We start from the raw sequence: 18,670 nt of genomic DNA on the forward strand, positions 1-18,670 counted from the left end.
GCTCTGTAAATGTGAGGCACTGCTTGAAACAAAAGAATAAAGCTGCTTTTGGTCCTGTTGCAGCTTTCCTGGCACCCCAGACCAAAGGGTTAATTAAGTCTCCCATGGCTTGGAGCTTGTGTCAGCACACAGAGTGGGACTGATGTCATCAATGTACTGCAGATGTTCCCCATTTGCTTCCACCTATGCTTTAGCCACCATGAGAGCTAAGAGAACACTTGGAGGATTTTGGAGGCACAGAGGCTAAACTAAGCATGGGAGCCTCATGTTTGCTGGGGATATAAAATGCCTGCCAAGGGAATGTGAGAACCAGGAGCAGCATTCTGCGCCGGCACTTGTCCTGGGGGAGCATACAACTCGACAGCATCGATTTTGTAACTGGCATAGCGGCTAAAGCAAAAGTGGCAGACCCAGATTGGCTGGGGCTGTGAAATGGCTGCCAAGGGAAGGTGAAGACCAGCAACAGCCTTCAGAGGTGCCCCGAATGTGGCGCTGCAGAACCCGAAGTGAACGCGCGGTGGCAGCAGCCGGCTCCAGGCGAAGCGCGGCGACACCGCACACACATTGCGGGGCTCTGCCAGGGGCTCGGCTGCTCCTGAGCATCACCGCTGGTGATCCTCGGGCCTGGGCTGCATCTGCGATCACCGCTCTGCGATCCAGCACACGCAGCAGGCTTCCTGTGCGGGGCTTGGCACTGACAGACCAGACACCGATGCCATTTGCCACCTCCACCCGTCAGCAGACCGGGCACATGGAAAATAGGCACGGCGGTGGGTCCTCAACTACTGACCCTAGAGCCCGGGAGGGTACATCCTCGCTCCGCACCGTAGCTCTGCGCTCCTCGCCGCGCCCGCCCCCGAGCGCGGTGCTGCCCGCGGGACGCTGCCGCTGCGAGGGGCCCCTCGCTCAGGGGGGCGCTGCAGCCCCCGCGCCCCGTGCCGCCACTGCTCCCCGCGGCACACGGCGGGAGGCTCCCGGCCCCCGGCCAGCGGCTCCTGCCGCGCCGGCGCCGTTCCGCACACCAGCAGAGCAGTCTCGGCAGCGTTTCGGTAACCAGGCGCGACCCGAAGTGGGGCTGGGGACAGATCTGGACAAGGGCTGTGTGCAAGGCGGCTTCCCAGGAGTTTTGCATCGCAGTTTCGTTTCTGTTACAGCGCTCAAAGGTAGCAGCAGAACTCAAGTGGCTACGGCGGAACCATGAGCACCACGCTCAGAACTGTCTTGAATGTGCAGAAGACTGGAAGAGTCTAATTAAAGAGACTGTGACCATCCTGGTGAAAATCACAAGCAACTGTAAAGAGCAGCTGGATGAGCAGAGATTAGTGGAGGCAGATTCAAAGCCTGAACAATTCAGAGAGGCAGTAAACAAAATACAGGATGAAAAGAAGTAAAAATCATTTCTTTTATCTTGGAATGGCTGTCATGGTGCAGAAGAGGATTAGGGCAGTTGTTATGCTCTGTGTGTGTTTGAAGACAGTACTCAGAGCTCAGGTTCTGAGTCAGCTCTGTGAGGTCTGGGACAGATATTCTCTGAATCCAGGTGTGCCTGTGGAGTAGGTTATTCCTCAGAAGCACTGTCATTACTATGCAGCAGGTTACCTCCTGTGCTGGCAGTGCTGTCTTTGCTAAAGCTCATTAGAATAGCTATTTCTTTGCCTATATTTATCTCCATAAAGTTTCTATAAAGGTGCTACAGAAGTGTGGCTAATTGCATCCTGCAAAAAACGAGACAGATGGCTGCTCCTCAGCAGCACAAGCAAATAACAGATGTGGAAATACTCTGCAGGGAGAAGGCGTGACATGAATCAAACATTTATTAAAAAGGACTGTACAGACAAATTAAACAGGTAGCACACTTACTCCTACTGAGCACAAGGAGTGAAATACTGCAAACACAGAAGCCAGTGGAAACACCAGATACTGCTAAGACACCCAACAGGAAAACCTACGTTGGAGGAAGCAGCAAGCTGCCAAACAAAGGAGAGCACTTCTGTTCGTTTAAAGTGCTAGTAAAGGCTTCACTTCTCCCAACAGTCTGCTGTTTGGAGCAACACATCAAGGGCTGCTTTGACATTAGATCCCCTTTAACTTGAAGCCACTGCTGAGGTCAGGCAGGCAGCCTCCTGTTTGGAAAGCTAAAGTTGCATTCAGGAAGTGCAAGTATTCAAGTTTGACTTAGGTTTTCCCTGCAGTCAGTGGGGTCCTTGGCACTGCAGTCTGAACAAGTGATCTACCCCAGCTTGTGTATGAAGATTTCTCTGGCAAAGCCTTTAGCTGCAGCCAAGTGCTCACATCCTTTCCGCATGAGCTTAAGGTAGGGAGGCAGGAGGAGAGGCTTGTGGGGTTCTTGGTTGCAGAACAGGACTGCCTGTTGAGGCAAGTGAGGAACCAGCAAGAGACCCTGGAAACCATCTATAACAGGAAAACCCAGTGATTGTGTTGTTGCTTGAATACCCTTTGAAAATGGGACAACAGAACCAGGCTTCAACCTGACCTGTAAGCTTTGACAAGGTCTCTTTGTAACTATTAAAATAATTTAGCCTAAATGACTTTAAGCCAAGTGAAGAAGAATCCTCAAAGAGCCTTAGGGACAAAGGAAGAGGCTACTGTTGCTTGACAGAGCAACAAATGTAGTAGACTTGTGGTACGAAGTGTACTTCAGACAGCTTCCTCCTCTGACTGAAAAGCAAGAAATCAATATTTTATAATTATGCCTCTAGTCTCTTGAGAAAGCAGCCTGGGAGGAAAAAAGAACCTGGGGCTGTCATCAGAAGAGCTTCTCAGTTAAACTTCCTTAATTTGTGAGACAAAAGAAGAATACTGGCTCCCTCTGAAAGATACTGCTTCTCTCCCTCCACCCCCAGGATTCCTTAGTACACAATACAGGTGGTGTGCCCTTGAAAAGGAAGCACAAAGTATCTCAAGATGGGAGGGACCCATAAGGATTATCAAGTTCAACTCCCTGCTCCTTGTAGGACTACCTTAAACTAAACCATATGACTTAAGAGTGTTGTCCAGACACTCCTGGAGCTTCGATAGGCTTGGTGCTGTGATCACTTCTCTGGGGAGCCTGTTGCCATAACCAACCACCCAGAGAAGAACCAGCATCATTCCACTTCCTCATGTCTGGTCCCCTAATGCAGCATCTCATCATGTCTGGTGGCTGGCTACTAGAGAAAGGAGATCAGCAGCTTCCCCCTCCAATGTCACCCTTCAGGAAGTGGTAGATTGTGATGAGGTCTCCCCTCAGCCTTCTCTTCTGCAAGCTGAACAAACCAAGTGACCTCAGCCACTCCTCTTAACTCTTGCCCTCCTCTGGACACAGTCTAATAGTTTGTTGTCCTTACAGAGAATCATATAATTGTTTGGGTTGGAAAGAGCCTCCAAGATCACTGAGTCCAGCCACTGACCTGACATCACCATGGCCATTAAGCCACGTCCTGAAGTGCCACATCTACACGTTTTTGTTAACAGCTCCATGCACAGTGACTCCACCACTTTCCTGGGCAGCCAGTTCCAGGTGTCCAAAATATTGAGGTGGGGCTGCAACAGTGCAGTGCAGAGTGGGGCAATCATCCTCCTCAACCAGCTCCATGCACCCCAGGACACAGCTGGCCCTTTTGGCTGCCAGGGCACACTGCTGACTGGTTGTCAGACTCATTCTCAGCAGCAGCACACACTAGTCATAGGGCAGAACTTCATGAAGGATGTGGAAACAGCCCTGCCAATGCTCATCCATCACTGATACAAACACAGCATGTCATATTTGCATTCTCTTTGTTAAAAAAAACCAAAGCTTGGTAAACACAAGGGCACAAGAAGATAGTTTTAAAAAAGCAGAACTACAAACCTGCCATACTAAGTTAGTAAACAGTGCAGCCCTCAGTTTAGAGCTCTAAAGATCTCCCAAGAAAGAAAAGAGCCTGGCAAAGTAACAGTGAAGTGAGAGCAACTACGACTACCCCTACCTATCGCTCAACTGGTAAGTTTCTCCCATTCTCTCCTGTTCATACACCTTCATGGCAGACCATCTGCCCTCTCTCCATTGCCACTGCTTCTTAGATGAATGTCATCACAGCATGCTGCTCTCTCTGGGGGCATCTGCACGCAGTTCTTTAGCTCGGCGTACATTGCACCGAGCAGGGCACGCAGCACGTGGCCACTCTGACACCCAAAAGGAGGCTCCATTACTTGTGCTGGGAAATGTGTACAGCAATGAGCTAGCACTCTGCTGCCCTTTGGGGCATGGATACCCCCCTTATTGCTATCTCAGTGAGACTGCATGCCAGTAATTCAGCTACCAGAAGCCACCCTGCACAGATTTTCGGGAGCACGCGGTGCACAGGCTGCCTCTGCTCTTTAGCAGGTGTTTGTTTGGCTATGAAATATTGAAATGGGAGAAAACCAACTGAACTTGGCATGAATTACAGGACTGTGTTCAATGAAATACTCCTGTACATTATGGTGGAGTTGGGAAATCAATGGCAATGTATGTGATCTGGCCAGCAAACTTGGGTCACGTGGATTTGTACAGCCCTCAGCACTTGGCAGAGGTCTGACAGAGACTTGGAGCTTCCCTGCTCTTCCCATTTAACAAGGAAAAGTTCTCAATGTAACCACTTCAGCATAATAGTAGAGGAAAACCTGGGCTGAAGGGAAGAGAATGTAAACAGGCAGTCCCTGCCTCCTGAACTCAGTGAAAAGAATACTTAATACTAGAGATCAGTGTAGACAACAAAGGCAGTGACAAAAGTTGGATTAGAAATAAGCTTTAAGCCTTGATTCTGCAGCTGTGCCACTGCCATTGTCCCCACTGGAGGAGCTGGCTGCTACATTAGGTGAAACAAAGGGTACACAGAGTGGTCTGGAGGATCCTTTGGTCAGGGTTCTTTTGGCACACCAAAAGAGCAAGGAAAAAAAACCCCACCTGGGCTGCAATAAAGCTTCCTTGAAAATGACCTATTAAAAGATACAAAAATAGGAAGTTTTGACAATGACACCAAGGCTAGGCAGGGGTGCAATACAAAATCTTTAACTGGCACTGTTGCTGGTGCATGTCACTGAGCTTCCCTGTGCTCCAGCAGAGGATGTGTCTGCCAAGGGAGACTTTTGGCTGTACAAGCCAGGGACAGAAGTCGTGCAGAATGGCTGATGCTGCATAGAGATTGGGATATTTCATGCATGTGTCCTAGAGAGCCACACAGCTGGCCACAGAACCAAGGAGGACCACTGAAACAGTTCATCTGAGCCTTGTAGTTAAGTCAGCCAGTCTCCTGACAGCCGAAAAGAACATCACAGTAAGAAGTTAAAGCATCACAAGTGACATCAGTTCTAGAACTTCACACACAGCCAGCAATGTGATTCCCCCTCCCAACTTTTAAGTCCAGTTTGAGGGAATGGCACAACCAAACTCCAGCACATGATAACTCAGGTACCTGAGTCCTTAACACACTGATTTCCTGTACAACCACTTTCTTTTTTTCAGAATAGAATAGAATAGGACAGAATAGAACAGAATAGAGTAGAGTAGAGTAGAGTAGAATAGACCAGGTTGGAAGAGACCTTCAAGATCATCGTAACATGAACATTTCCTGTATAAAAAAGAGCTCTACTGGACACCCAAACCTATGCAGTCATACTATTTGGAAAACAAATTGTCCTTCAGTGAAACAGTCAGTCTGCTATTTCAGCACTTCAGATAGTCTGCTGTTAACAGCAGCAAGCTGAGTAACCACTTAGCAACATCTGCTTTTGAGGAGAGCATGTAAGGGCGTTTGTGGTGCGCACGCTTGGCCAAGAGGAACAGCCTGGCATTTAGGATGCTTGCATAAGAATTCTACTTTGTTTAGGAGTCCAAAAGGTGGAATGATTGAAATGTTAAAACTGTAGCACCAGTTAAGACTTTCCTAAAACTAAATCCTAAGGGCTGGAAGGAAATTAAGACAGAACAGGAACATTGTGCTTACACCGCATTAAATAGAAAACAACGGGGTCTGCCCTACTTGGAGTCTGCACTTCAGTAAAGTCTGGCCACGTTTGCAGTTCTTCTGGAAGAGTTACTGGAAGAGGTGATGTGTTTGCTTGCCAGTCTTCTGGGGTCTCATTCGTCCTGTTTCCTCTTGGGCTTTTTGGGATTCCGGGAGCGGCTCTTTGCTTTGCAGAGCGGACATATGGGCGCGTTCCGGTGGATTTGTTGGTGGCACGACAAGCAGGCCTGAAAAGTGACATTGCAGCCTCATTACAGACACTGACACGGGGGGTGGGGGTTGAGCATCACATTCAGCATCACATTCCACATACAGTACAGGAAAACAAAAAATTCACTAAGGCTTCCTGCCTTCAAAGTGCTAAGTGTGATAAAACCCAGGTCTCTGGATTTTCACTTGCCTGAGCCAACCGGACAGTGAGAGCATCTCCCTGACCTGCAACTACAGTTCAGCTGACACATGGTTCAGGCATGTATCAATCACTTTAGCATTCAATTCTATGCTGTGTGAAAAAGTTGCACATGTTTTAAAGATGTTTAGGTGGGCAGTAGCTTGCTGAGTTACAGAAGTTACAGTGAAGACCAGCTGTGATGTCACAGAAGTCGAGGCAGGAGTGGGTGAGTATCACAGTATCACAGTATAACTAAGGCTGGAAGAGACCTCGAGGATCATCGAGTCCAACCTATCAACACAGGCCCCATGACTAGATGGATTCCACCTATTTAACACAAGACACAGAACTCTGCCCTTTTTGCTACATACTAAGCCCTTTAACTTCCATTTGGCTGAAGCATATTACTTTCAGAAAGGGTTTCAATGGCCTAACTACCTCCAGATAGTAACTACATCAGTTTGCCTCCTTAGTGACTCTTTGGAATTCAGCTGGAATGAATACCCCTGTGGAATTACTTAGCTCTTTTTACTGGTTGCAGAAGAATAGGATAGGATAGGATAGGATAGGATAGGATAGGATAGGATAGGATAGGATAGGGTAGGATAGGATAGGATAGGGTAGGATAGGGTAGGATAGGGTAGGATAGGGTAGGATAGGATAGGGTAGGATAGGATAGGGTAGGATAGGATAGGGTAGGATAGGGTAGGGTGGAATGGAATGGAATGGAATGGAATGGAATGGAATGGAATGGAATGGAATGGAATGGAATAGAATAGAATAGAATAGAATAGAATAGAATAGAATAGAATAGAATAGAATAGAATAGAATAGAATAGAATAGAATAGAATAGAATAGAATAGAATAGGAATAGAATAGATCAGACCAGGTTGGAAAAGACCTTCAAGATCATCAAGTCCAACCTCTCACCCAACACCATCTTATCAACTAAACCATGGCACCAAGTGCCTCATCCAGTCTCCAGTAAAATTGTCACCCAAGTGCCTGTGGTTAGGTTAAATTAATCCTTATCTGAACCTGGACTTTAAGATCCCAAGAAGTGCAGAGTCCATCACCTTTCCTGGTAGTTGCTCTCCCTCATAAAATATGTGCATTGCTTTTAATATGAATCCCTTTGGGACCAATTCCCAGCTAATAGTTTTCCTTTTGCCCAGCGTGTTCTTTATTCTTACACACCTTTCTCCCTCCTGAAACACAAAAGGAGTGGGAATTGCCTACATCTCTGCTGCTGGAGACTCTTCAGTCATAAAGGAGATGAATAACACAGGGCCTTGTCCTCAACCTCAGCCTACTGGGGTTGCTTTTGACTTGAATCACCGCAGGAAAGTCACCATCAGGACACATCATTTTTCCTTTTCATAAACATTGATCAAGTTTATAAGCATAGAAACATTCCAATGACAGAAGAGGAAAAAAGGAAACCCAGCATGTGCCATCTGCTGACCTTCATTGGAGGTGGCTGTTGCCTGAAAGTCGCTGTCTGCCTGGTATCTTGCTTCCTCGCCACTTGCAGCTGTTGGGCAGCTGCTGCAGCTGCAGCCAGAGACTCTGGGATGGGAGGCTCCTGTGGTTCTGTCTGCCATTCTGCCTTCTGCTTTTCAAAGTAGCTAGACAGAAGGAAAACAAATTAAAAATAAACCCACTTGCTGGAATATTCTATCAGTGTGTAAAGGCTATTTGGTGTTGAAATGGAACTGATCCCATTTCCCTATCACGCAGCTCCACTCCAGCCAAATTGCCAACACTCAGACACCACTTGGAGTGGTTCATAAATAGGACTGGTATTTTTCTCTGCATTTGTGCACCCCAGCCAAATTCCAGATTGGTATCTTCTAAGGTATCTTGATGTACAAGTGGATATACATCTAAGAGGACAGAAATTAGACACTATATATATTTACTTTTCAACAGCTTTAAATGCACCTCTGTCAAACTTAGCTTTGGTGCTTCATTCTGTCTCTGTCAAGCTTAGTTTGTGTATTTTCCTCTGTCAAAATGAGTAACTTCTGTGTGCAATAGATTAGTGCATTCTTTGTACTTTCAAGATGCTTTACATAGAATCATAGAATCAGTCAGGGTTGGGAAGGACCACAAGGATCATCTAATTCCAACTCACCCTGCCATGGGCAGGGACGCCCCACACTAGATCAGGCTGGCCAGAGCCTCATCCAGCCTGGGCTTAAACACCTCCCGGGCTGGGGCCTCAACCACCTCCCTGGACAACCCATTCCAGGGCTTCACCACTCTCACATGGAAAACAGCACTTCTGAAGTGATGTTTAAAACTGCTCTGTTAAACAGAGGACACTTCTTTGGATGGTAGCTAATTCTGTCACCCTCCCCCACCTAGGCTATCCCTAAAATTGATGCTGTAATTTATTATCCACATCTGGAGTAAACTTACTCATTGGCAGCCATGGGTATATGTCTGAATGCCACTGCCATGTGCTTGCAGCAAAAGGTAAAATTCTGACTAGCAGCAGCACACACCAACTGAAGATTATTTGGCTTGTATCCCTTTCTTGTATTTAGCCAGCCCTCTGCTGGCTAAACAAGCAAAGAATCAAAAACATTTTTGAGGGAGCGGGAAGTTGCTAGAAAAAGCAGCATAAACACTTCTATTTTCACAAGAAAGAGAACCAACCACCCTTGAACTTTTGCATGTCCCATGTAGAGCTTTCAGGCTTGGAATACTCTAAAATTAACTTCCAACAGATTCAGACTAAGAGGTACCAAACACACGTGCCTCCACATCCCTCTTTTGATAGCTTCGCCTGTGCCTGCTTACCTCTCAAAAGTCCTTTTCCCACCTACCAGGAAAAGCAAAATGACAAAGAATAGCCAGTGAAACTGAGAGAAGAAGGTATAAAGCCAGATCATGTTTGCTTTGGAGACTTACTCAAGTGACAGTTTCTCTTCCTCCTCACATAGATCTGGCAGCCTCTGCAACCCCAGAGTCATCCGCAGCGCATCTACGTGCTCCTTCAGGGGCTTGTACTCCTCGTGCAGGCGACGAGTAGACTCCAAGAGCTTGTTGAGGTCATTCTCAGACTGTTTGATAGTATTCTCCATCTGAAACAGGATGGGTTAAGCTTTTAAAGCAGGGTTCCTTTCACAGTGCTCTGATTGAGCAAGAGATTGTTTCAGAAAAAAAAGAGATTTTTCACGCTCGGTTTGGGAGAGATTGAAGACAATGCACCAGCAAAAGAAAGAGTTAAAGGCACTGGAAGGATGAAAACTGAGCAAGGAAGAAGCAACTGAAAGTTGACACAGGAGATGCCTTTTTTGTTTAAAAAAGGTGCACTTGACCTATGTAACAGAATCACAGAATGTTAAGGGCTGGAAGAGACCTGGAAAGATCATCAAGTCCAACCCCCCCTGCCAGAGCAACTTCAGAACAACTGAAAAAAACCCAACAGGTTGACAGGTTGCAGATAAATCAGCAAGTTAGGAGCTCTGGGAAGCTCTCAAGGGACATTAAAAAATAAAGTAGACTAAACTGATTTTCTGTGTTTCTAAGATACCTGAACACCAAAGGTTAGAAGTTAGCAAACAAGCTAAGGAAAGGGCCCTGCCTCTCCTTCTGCAGTAAATGGGAAAAGCAGCAGAGAAAAAGACAATCTGACAGGAAGAAGAAGGGAGGATGAAACAGAAGCAGAGGTTATGCAGCTGGGTAGGGGAACAGATATTTCAAGTGATAAATAAATGCAATCTGCACTTCTAGTACATAGTATCTACTTGCTTACAGTGTGGGAGCTTTTTACTCCTGGTACAAAGCACAGTGACCTTAAGAGCTAGAAACCACAGTACAGTCATTCATGTGCCATAGCATGATGTCAAACTTCCAGGTTTCAGAACATATCCCACGTACATTTGGGGGAATTAGCCCCCAAATTTGGGAGATCTCACCATAATTGGCTGATCTTCCTTGTTTGTAAGTTGCTCCTATCTGATTTGTATTAATTCCCTTCAGGCTGATATTTGATGTTTGGTGGTTGCACTCAGCGATGAAGCTCAGCTCTAAGAACTTAACAAACACAAATTTCTTCCCCCAAAACCTCCAGTCAAATGTCCTACCCAGCTGCCAAGGTTTCTCTGCTTCCAGGTGCTAAATGAGAAAAGACTAAGAGGAAGAAGAGTTCTCTTATAGACTGCCAGGGCAAGATTACTGTGGATACTCACAAACCTGTAGCTATGATGGGCTTGGTTATCTATTGTCTTGCTTACTATGCCAGCATTTCAGAATACCCTGCCCAAAACAGACAGGGATAAGGCAATTATCCTGAGATAAACTTGTTTTGCACTCGTTGTAGCATCCTAGGCTGGGGCTGTAAAGCTCAGGCTATTGAACCACTGATAGTTCACTGCTGTGCACAATCCCACAACCTGTGGAATGAATTGTACACAACTGAGGCTGAGGCTGCCTGCTGCTGGACAATGGCCTACCACATTAATGTCAGCATGGATCAGTCGCAGCTCCTCCACGTGGGCCATCTTCTCCTGCAGCAGCAGGTCCATTTCCTGCTTGTATTCTTTCAGGTGCCTCTCCTCAGATTCCAGGGCTTCAAATTCTGCTTTCAGTCTTGCCTTTATTTTTTCCATCTGCAAAGTCTTATTCCTGGATCCCAGTGATAAATTAGAAGTGCAGAAAGACAACAGTAAGTCGCTGCAACGTGGTTTTGCAAGGTGTCACTTTGTATGTGGATAGATGGAAGAAGGTAATAGCAGTAAGAGACAAGGGTGAGACTAAATGTACCTGAGAAAGGATGAGGAATGATGAGAGAAATTAATTCTGATCCCAGCTCTTTTGCTGATGTTTGTAGTGCTGTGAGAATTCTTAGACTGGATTATGAAATTAACAGAGCAATGCTGTGTGTATCAGCACAGTAAAAACTCAAATGGCACCAGCCATCAACATCCCACTTGGAAGTAACTCTGCAGTCTCTTGGTTCTTTGGTGTCTGTCATGTATATGCATGTTTCTGCCCCATTCCTGCGTTCTGCTGTTTTCATTTGTGCCCATCCATAACTCCATAGCAAAAATGTTCTTATCTCTCCCTTCAATTCTAACCATCAGAGAGTGCTGAGATTCAATCATCAGTTTTAAGCTGTTGTGATTCAACACTTGTCCAGGCTGTTGAACAGAACAAAGTGTTCTGTTAATGAAGAGGTCTCAGTTACCTTTCCTGTAGGACATGGTAACCAATATGTCAGCAATGAAATGTTTCTGACAAGAGGCTGCCATGTCACATTTCAGGCATGTAATGCAGAGTTCCAGCACCCTTTGCCTTACTTGTGTGAAACAAGCAAGAATGTAGCTTTCCTTTTCAATCATCTAATGCCCTGTACAAACAGATCCATGCTGGTTTCCACGTGCACTACTGAATAAAACAGTAAACAGCAGCCTAGATTACTGAAACTCAGAGTATTTGCCCCAGTTTCCTCCCTGTTTCCTCTCTTGCATTTATGGTATGTGTTCACCTAACTGAAATAGACCAGTTTCCTCACTCTTATAATCACCAGCTGCCACCACGCTCTGCCAAACTGAGTTGCAGGGAATTGTTTCAGCCCAAATGACCAGCTTTTGTCATTAGGGCAGAACAGTGCACAGAAATTAGAACTCTCCCTGTTAGCATCAGGCAATATCCAGATTGCTTTAAACCAAGAAACCAGGGATTCCTACTCCATGTAGCCGGCTCAGGCTTTCTGCTGGAGATCAACTCCTGAAGCCAACGCTACGGAAAGGCACGTCCCCGAGGTGGGCACACACCGTACCCTGCCTTGCTGGCTGGGAGCCCCCCTCGATGCCTATAGCGAAGGACGCTGCACACAACACCCCGGTGTTCACAAAGCAGGTAGCAGCAGCGAGACAGCTGCTGGAGGGGGACAACAGCAAAGGCCTCGGGCCAGGGTGTCTCCATCCATCATCCCCCTAACACCCTGAACCCCCGGCCTCCACCCCGGTTCAGGGTGGCGGTCAGAGAGAACTAGGAGGGAGGCACGGAAGGAAGGATAGAAGGATGAGAGGGAATGAGGGAAGGAAGAAAGGAGGTAGGGAAGGAAGGAGGGAGGCAGGGAGGGAAGGAATGAGGGAGAGCTCGGCGGGGCCCCTCGGGGGCCAGCGAGCAGGCAGGGCAAAGCCGGCTAAGCGCTGGCTGTTCTCCGCTCGCCACCCGCACAAATGCCACCCCACTCCCCGCAGGCCACAGCTCCAGCGTACAGCCGACCCTGACCCGCCGGCAAACCTGTGCCCCACGCCGGCCTCGGCCCACCCTGCCCACCCGCGCGCTGTTCGGACCCCTATCGGGGGCACGTCGGTGTCATGCTCTGCTTTCCGTACCGTCCCCTTCCTGTCCCAGCCCGTCAAGGCTCCCGCCGGGCACTGAGTGAGGCAAACCCCTCGACTGATGACAACTGAGAGGGCTTTAAAATAGCCACCCGCGGCCCGCCAGCGCTGCCCCGGCTGCGTGGGGCTGCTGCGTCCTGCCCACCCCGCGCTCTCCCTTCTCGTCTTATAGCTCCGGGCTAATGCTCGGGAAATGCGAGACCATTGCCAACGGCGACTCCCAGCAGAGGATGCTCCTTCCCTACCTAGAAAAACGCATTTTCGTCTCTTATCATCAAGCCCAGCGCGGGTTTTCTTTCCCTCCCTAGCACAATAGCTACTTTCAGATGGATGCAACTCCTCCGCTCCCCCGAGGAAAAAGCTGCTTCGTGTAACTGATGCGGCACAAAACATACCTGATCTCCTTGATGCTCTCGAGTTTGCACATAATTTCCTGCTCATCTGCCATGCTTTTCACTCCCGATTTAAATCCCCCGTGCAACGTACAAAATACCAGGGGGAAAAAAAAGGAAAAAACATACAATAGACACAATGTAGTCACCCCCTCCTAGCATACGGTCTCCGAGCCTGTGCGGTAAAGGCTCTGGTGGGAGCTATGGGACTTGGAGTCCTGCTTCCCGACGCTGCTGAGGCAGCCAGGCGGCAGAAAGACTACAGCACCCACAAGGCAGAGCAGAGCGCTCCTGCCATTCTTCCGGCAACTACATTTTAAATCAATTTGTCACACCTCATTATGCCAAAGGTTGTTAGGAGTGCGAGGAGAGCGGAAGGCTCCCTCTTGAGATGCTTTGCATTTTCTAACGTCATGCTCCAAGAGGCTCTTGGAGGAGCTCACGATGTTGACTACAAAACTTTGACACGGGGGTTTGCTGCAGCCATGACGTTTTCTACTGCTCTGAGTGATGTGACTCCCTGGAGTTCAATGATCTGTTTTGTTCTTCAGGGTTTGGTTTTGTTCATTATTATGTTTTAATTTCTGCTACTATCCACAGCATTTGCAAGTAGGAGAAGGCAAAGCAGAATGGCAATAAAAATGTTGGGTTGAGGAAAAGTCACCATTTGTCCTTCTATGGACATTTAAAACAAGAATATCAGAGCACTTCACAGAGGCTAGTGAATAGATTCTAAGTTCTTCCTTGGTCAAGTAATTACTTTTCTCTGGCTTCTGTGAAACACTAAGCACTGTGTTGCAAGTAAGATAACAGTTATATCTCAACACTTTGGAAGGTCTCTCCCAGGATCAGTCCTAAAGGATATGGTGTAAATTTAGGATCCTTCACCTGCATGCCCAAGCATTTACCCTGGAGCTTCCCAGCTCTGATGGCCATGCTGGGCTGAAAGGTCAGCACACTAGAACAAGGTCTGGGCAGTCAGTAGGCAACTCAGATCCTGCAAACATCAATTTCCACAAATACCACAGGAGTACCACAGGTACAGGTAGAGGTAGAATTACCATAGTCTTAGCAACTATAGTGGATACTCACCAGTCAGTAGTGTGAATCTGATGAGAACAGGGCAATGATTCTGGAACTTACTACACAAAATGTTACGTGGAAGGCACTGGAAGCACTTAACCTCTACTCAGCACAGACCACACTTAAGGGTGTCTCCTCTGGGGCTCTGAAAAGGAAGTGAAAAATAGAAATGGACAGAATGCAGAGGAAGACAATGAAAATCCTAAGAGCTGACAGCTGAATGCAAGACAGCGTGGCCATATTTACATGGCATGGCTTGAGTTAGGGCTTATGTTCACAGAAATTAATGCCTTGAGATGAAACTCTCTGGAGGTGCAGTTTGGCCCTTTTTATAGCTTTCCCTGATCAGCGGAAAAGACTGAAATCAGGTCAGCCATAAAAACCCTTCAGCACTCAAGGATGACATCAGAACCAGGGCACTGCAGCTCTCTGCTCATTTTCCCCTGAAAAGAATAGCTTTAGTCATCTTTCAAATGCCTTTAATGCCTAGTGAAGTAAATGGAAATTTGGAATGAAAGCAGACTTCAGTAGCAGACCCCCATTTATTTCAAAAGTTCAGTGTTTAAATAGCACAAATTATTAGTTTTCATTAAGCAGAGATCAGCAGGTTGCTTTATTTCCACCCTTTGGTTTATCTGTGCTCTCTGATATGCTCTTTACTGTTCTCTTGTTCTCTACAGCAGTCTGTTTCCTCTAAGTGCTTTTACTACTGTTCTAGTTCCTTGTGCTGTTTTGGAGCAGGGACCACATTTTTGCACACACTTGCAAAGTAATGTAGATTTGCATCAAGTTATGAGGCCAACATCAATCTTGGTTAACTGAACTCCCATAATCTATGTAAAGTGGCTGTTTCTGAGCTAAAAACTGACTTTGGAAATTCTTCAAGTAACACAGTCCCCAGCATTCTGCGTGGAAGACTTGTGCAGTATAATGGAGTCGAGGTGTCAGGAATCACTCTGATTTTCTACCCATGTTTTGTTTGGTTTGGTTGGTTTTATGGTGGGTTTTTTTTTTGGTTGTTGTTAGTTGTTTTGGGTTTTGTTGTTGTTTTTTTCTTTTGGTTTTGTTTGAGGTTTTGTTTGTTTGGGGTTTTTGTTTTTCCCCCAAGAAAGCTGGAAACTGAAGCTGTGGTCAGGCTAGGATGAGGGTACTGGAGTTGGAAGAAGTATAAAGCCAGAAAACAGGCATCAGAGCCAAGCTGCTGTGACTGAGGTTTGCCCTCAGCCTGAGGCAGGGAAGCTCCTAACAGCTGGAGTCAACAGCCCCAAAATGAGATTTCTACACAGCCACAGTTAGGAGAAAGAGCTGAATGGATTTTTGTACATCCTGCCTTTCACTTACTATCTTAACCCTAATAAAGACAAATCCATCAGTGGCTTTTGAGTAGCCACTGAAGGAGCTGGGTTGATTCAGGATGTGAAGCAAGCCACATTCTCTCAAGGACTAACAGCTTGATTATTGTTTTGCATGCCATTAATAAGCTGGTATTTGCTATCTGAGAAAGTGTTGGGTGTTATTGTTGTGGGGGTTTTAAAGATATTTTGTTTTATGAGAGTAGAAGTGTCTGCTCTGAGGCCATGTGAGTTGCAGGTACTTGGTATCTCTGAGATATCCCTGTCATGGACTTTATCATGTTAGTGCCTACAGTCTTAAGCTATAGAGCAGGATTCCTTCACAGCTAGCACTGCAGAAATCCAAGGACAAAAGCTGGTGGTTCCTGGTCCAAATAATTTACCTAAGTATCAGGCAAGAAAGAAGAGAGAATGAAGAAAAAGAGACCAGACATCATGAGAGTCAGCAGATGAGGCTCATCTAATGCTTCATCAAGTGACAGCAGGGATGAAACATTCCCCCTCAGACAAAAGATTATTAGCATTGAGAATCTGTTTATCACTAATTATACTCAATAGTTAAAAAGGGTTAAAAACTCAGATGGCTTACACAAAGTATCTACTTTTGGTGGTGGATTTATCTGCATTACACAAATGAGTGTTTGCAAATGCAGTCTTGCTGGCACTGCAGATGTATTTCTTGAACAGATAATGAGTAAGCAGCAGTTGTGAATGGGGAACTGGTTTAGCTATTTTCTGCATTATTTAAGGGCTTTTCCCTATGATGTCATGTTCTCCAATTAAAGGAAGAAGATGGAGGAAAATGGTGACAGGCATCAGCAGCATCTTCATCGTCTCATAGCTTTTGTAATGATAACAGGACATACAAACGCTGATCGTGGTCTTATTTGAGTCCATTTCAAGGTCTTGCTGCCTTAAAAATTGAAGAGGGCAGGACTGAGCCCTAAGTGAGCTGCGTGCTCAAAGGGGGCAGGCTTCTCTGGTGCATGACTTTAATAAATGAACTAATTGATTTGAGGGGGTAGGAGACAATCTAGCTAGAGTGGGCCAGTGAATCTTGTTGCTAAGACACTGAGGGAGTGAGAGCAGGCAAGGTGAGGATATGAGAGGAAGAGAAGGAAAGTCTCTTCCAACAAGAGTGATGAGAATCCCAGTCAACATTTGCAATGCTTACCCTGTTTTCATTTCTGATTTTACAGGCTACGCTAAAAAGCCAAAGGGCAGAAAATGAACATGCAGATGTTCAGTTTGCTACTTTACTCTGCTTTGAATGACCAAAAAAAGGAACCCACGAAGCATTATTAACATATTTACAAGCTCTCAGACAGGAAGTGAGCTTACCCATAAGCATCAGCAATTATTTTTATCTCCTTGCTTACATATATATATATAAAAAAAGACAGAAAATACTACATCTGCGTATTTTGAAGTACTTCAAAGTGGCCACAAAGTGTGATACTCATGGTGTACTTGATGGATTTAGGAAGACCTTAAGTAATGCAGTAGAAATTAGGCATGCTTTTAATGTTACAGAGACAATAGCTGTTGAACAATTCCTAACACCTTTCTTCTTTACCTCTGGAAGAGAATCTTCTAGTCCACCTCCTGCATTGCTAAAATTCAATTCACTTATCCACCTGGGCTGTTGTTGTTTTAACAGAGAGAATGGAGGGCCTCTCTTCACAAGGAGGTACCTGGAGAAGACAAGGAGCAATGGGTATACCTCGCATCAGAAGAGCCTTCCTCTCAATATAAGGCGACATTCCTTACAGTGAGAAGAGTCACTCATGTCAACAACCTCCCCAGGCATGTGGTAAGTCTCCACCACTGGATGTTTTTAAGGTGCAATTGGGCAGGGTGCTGGATAATAGCACCTAGGCTCCCTTTCCCAGGAAAGGTTGGACCAGACCATCTTCCAAGATCCCTTTCCAATGTGGGCTACTCTGTGATTCAAATACTTCACCCATTGCTTTTGTGTGGCAAGATTAAGCTGTTAGCTCCGAGTTTCAGCTAACTTTTCCTACAAGAGTAGGCCCCTTCCATCTGAAGACTCCTATTCTTACTATATTATTTTCCTGTACTATTCTAATTTTATTCTAGTCTAGTCTATTCACCCCGTGGACTATTTGCACTTCTTTTCTGTAAGACTGCCCAGTAGTTTAAGTACTTGAGGCTATTCACCTTGGCCCACTACAAAGGCGTGCCCAGATAGATCTGAGCTGGGCCATGTCCTTTACCCCATCTTCCTGTCCCATACCTGCCGGTTCAGAAACACGCAGTACCGTCCCCAGCGCTGCCTGCCATTCGCCTGCCCCACCGCCCCCCGTCCTCCCCAGGTAGGGTTTGGTGTCCACGGGGGGACAAAGCAAAGGGAGACCGCCTGCCTTGTCTCATTGTCGCCTGGCCCCGAGCGCCCGCCGGGCCCGTTCCCGCACCGTCAGACAGACACCGGCCTCGGCCCAGAGGACCCTCGGTCCCCGCTCCGGAAGGGGTCAGCGGCGCCGCGCCCGAGCGCGCTCCCGAAGCCGCGGCCGGCCGCGCACGTGCGCACGCTGGCGCCCTCGGGAACGCGCCCGCTCCGCCCCCCCGCGCCAAGAGGGTGGCGCGCGCCGCCGCGTGCAGGCTGCGCGTGAGCTGCCCTCGGGAGCGCGCGGGGAGCCGCTGGCAGCCGGGGCGCCTGCAGCAGCGGGGGCCGGGCGCGGTTGCTAGGCGACGGCGCCCGGGCGGCGGCGTTGGCCCGGCTAAGGCGCAGGCAGGGATGAGGTGGAGGCAGCGGCCCCCGGGCCCCCGCCGGCGCTGAGCGCCCCCCTTCTCCTCCCGCACCTTCCCCATCCCGTTCCGCCCTGGCTTTGCTCCTCCACCATCCCCCTCTTCTCCTCCTCTCCCCTCGCTCCGGCCTGCCCTTCCCCCTCCATGAGGCGGGAGCGGCTGGAGTGGGGCCCGTGCCGCGGCCGCGCCGAGCCCCGCCGTCCGTCGCTTCTCCGCTGCCAGAGCCCGCAGGGAGCCGCGGGCGGCATCTGCAGCGACTACAGCGGGTGAGGCCCCAGCTGGGGGAAGGGGGGGTGGCGAGGGAGGGCGAGGGGTGGCCCGGGGTGGGGG

General features: G+C 47.6%; 2 protein-coding genes across 6 annotated transcripts in view; one reads left to right on the forward strand and one right to left on the reverse strand.

The window, feature by feature from the left end:
- Window positions 1-1,326: 1,326 nt before the first annotated feature.
- ZC4H2 (zinc finger C4H2-type containing) lies at window positions 1,327-18,554 on the reverse strand. 4 transcript variants are annotated; one of them, XM_068157577.1, is made up of 7 exons: window positions 18,395-18,554; window positions 17,148-17,265; window positions 14,229-14,364; window positions 10,846-11,017; window positions 9,299-9,471; window positions 7,845-8,007; window positions 1,327-6,214 (listed from the first exon to the last, which is right to left on the reverse strand). In XM_068157577.1, the coding sequence occupies exons 4-7, from the start codon at window positions 10,999-11,001 to the stop codon at window positions 6,101-6,103; spliced, it is 606 nt and encodes a 201-aa protein (XP_068013678.1). In that variant the 5' UTR covers window positions 11,002-11,017; window positions 14,229-14,364; window positions 17,148-17,265; window positions 18,395-18,554; the 3' UTR covers window positions 1,327-6,100. The 4 variants fall into 4 exon arrangements, with proteins under 4 accessions (XP_068013678.1, XP_068013676.1, XP_068013677.1 ...); XM_068157575.1 differs by lacking the exon at window positions 18,395-18,554 and adding an exon at window positions 17,956-18,043; XM_068157576.1 differs by lacking the exon at window positions 18,395-18,554 and adding an exon at window positions 17,753-18,043.
- The window catches only part of ZC3H12B (zinc finger CCCH-type containing 12B), a 38,326-nt gene continuing 37,995 nt past the window's right edge, over window positions 18,340-18,670 (forward strand). Inside the window, exon 1 of one of the 2 annotated variants that reach the window (XM_068157567.1) lies at window positions 18,340-18,606. The gene's annotated coding sequence lies outside the window, so the exon portion shown is untranslated. The remainder of the gene's footprint in view (window positions 18,607-18,670) is intronic. The other variant, XM_068157569.1, reaches the window with a different exon arrangement.

This window comes from Melanerpes formicivorus, unplaced genomic scaffold (assembly GCF_026170545.1).
Source record: "Melanerpes formicivorus ecotype bairdi unplaced genomic scaffold, bMelFor1.0.p_v2 SCAF_37, whole genome shotgun sequence".
NCBI classification, from domain to species: Eukaryota; Metazoa; Chordata; class Aves; order Piciformes; family Picidae; genus Melanerpes; species Melanerpes formicivorus.

What these genes read in the sequence shown, in the direction of transcription:
- ZC4H2 (XM_068157574.1), bottom strand. Translation starts at nt 13,192, where the DNA reads ATGGCAGATGAGCAGGAAATTATGTGCAAACTCGAGAGCATCAAGGAG. An exon ending in GAGAGCATCAAGGAGATCAG is followed by an intron (nt 11,018 to 13,139) that starts GTATGTTTTGTG and finishes ACTGGGATCCAG; the next exon opens with GAATAAGACTTTGCAGATGG. An exon ending in GAAGAGAAACTGTCACTTGA is followed by an intron (nt 8,008 to 9,298) that starts GTAAGTCTCCAA and finishes CCTTCTGTCTAG; the next exon opens with CTACTTTGAAAAGCAGAAGG.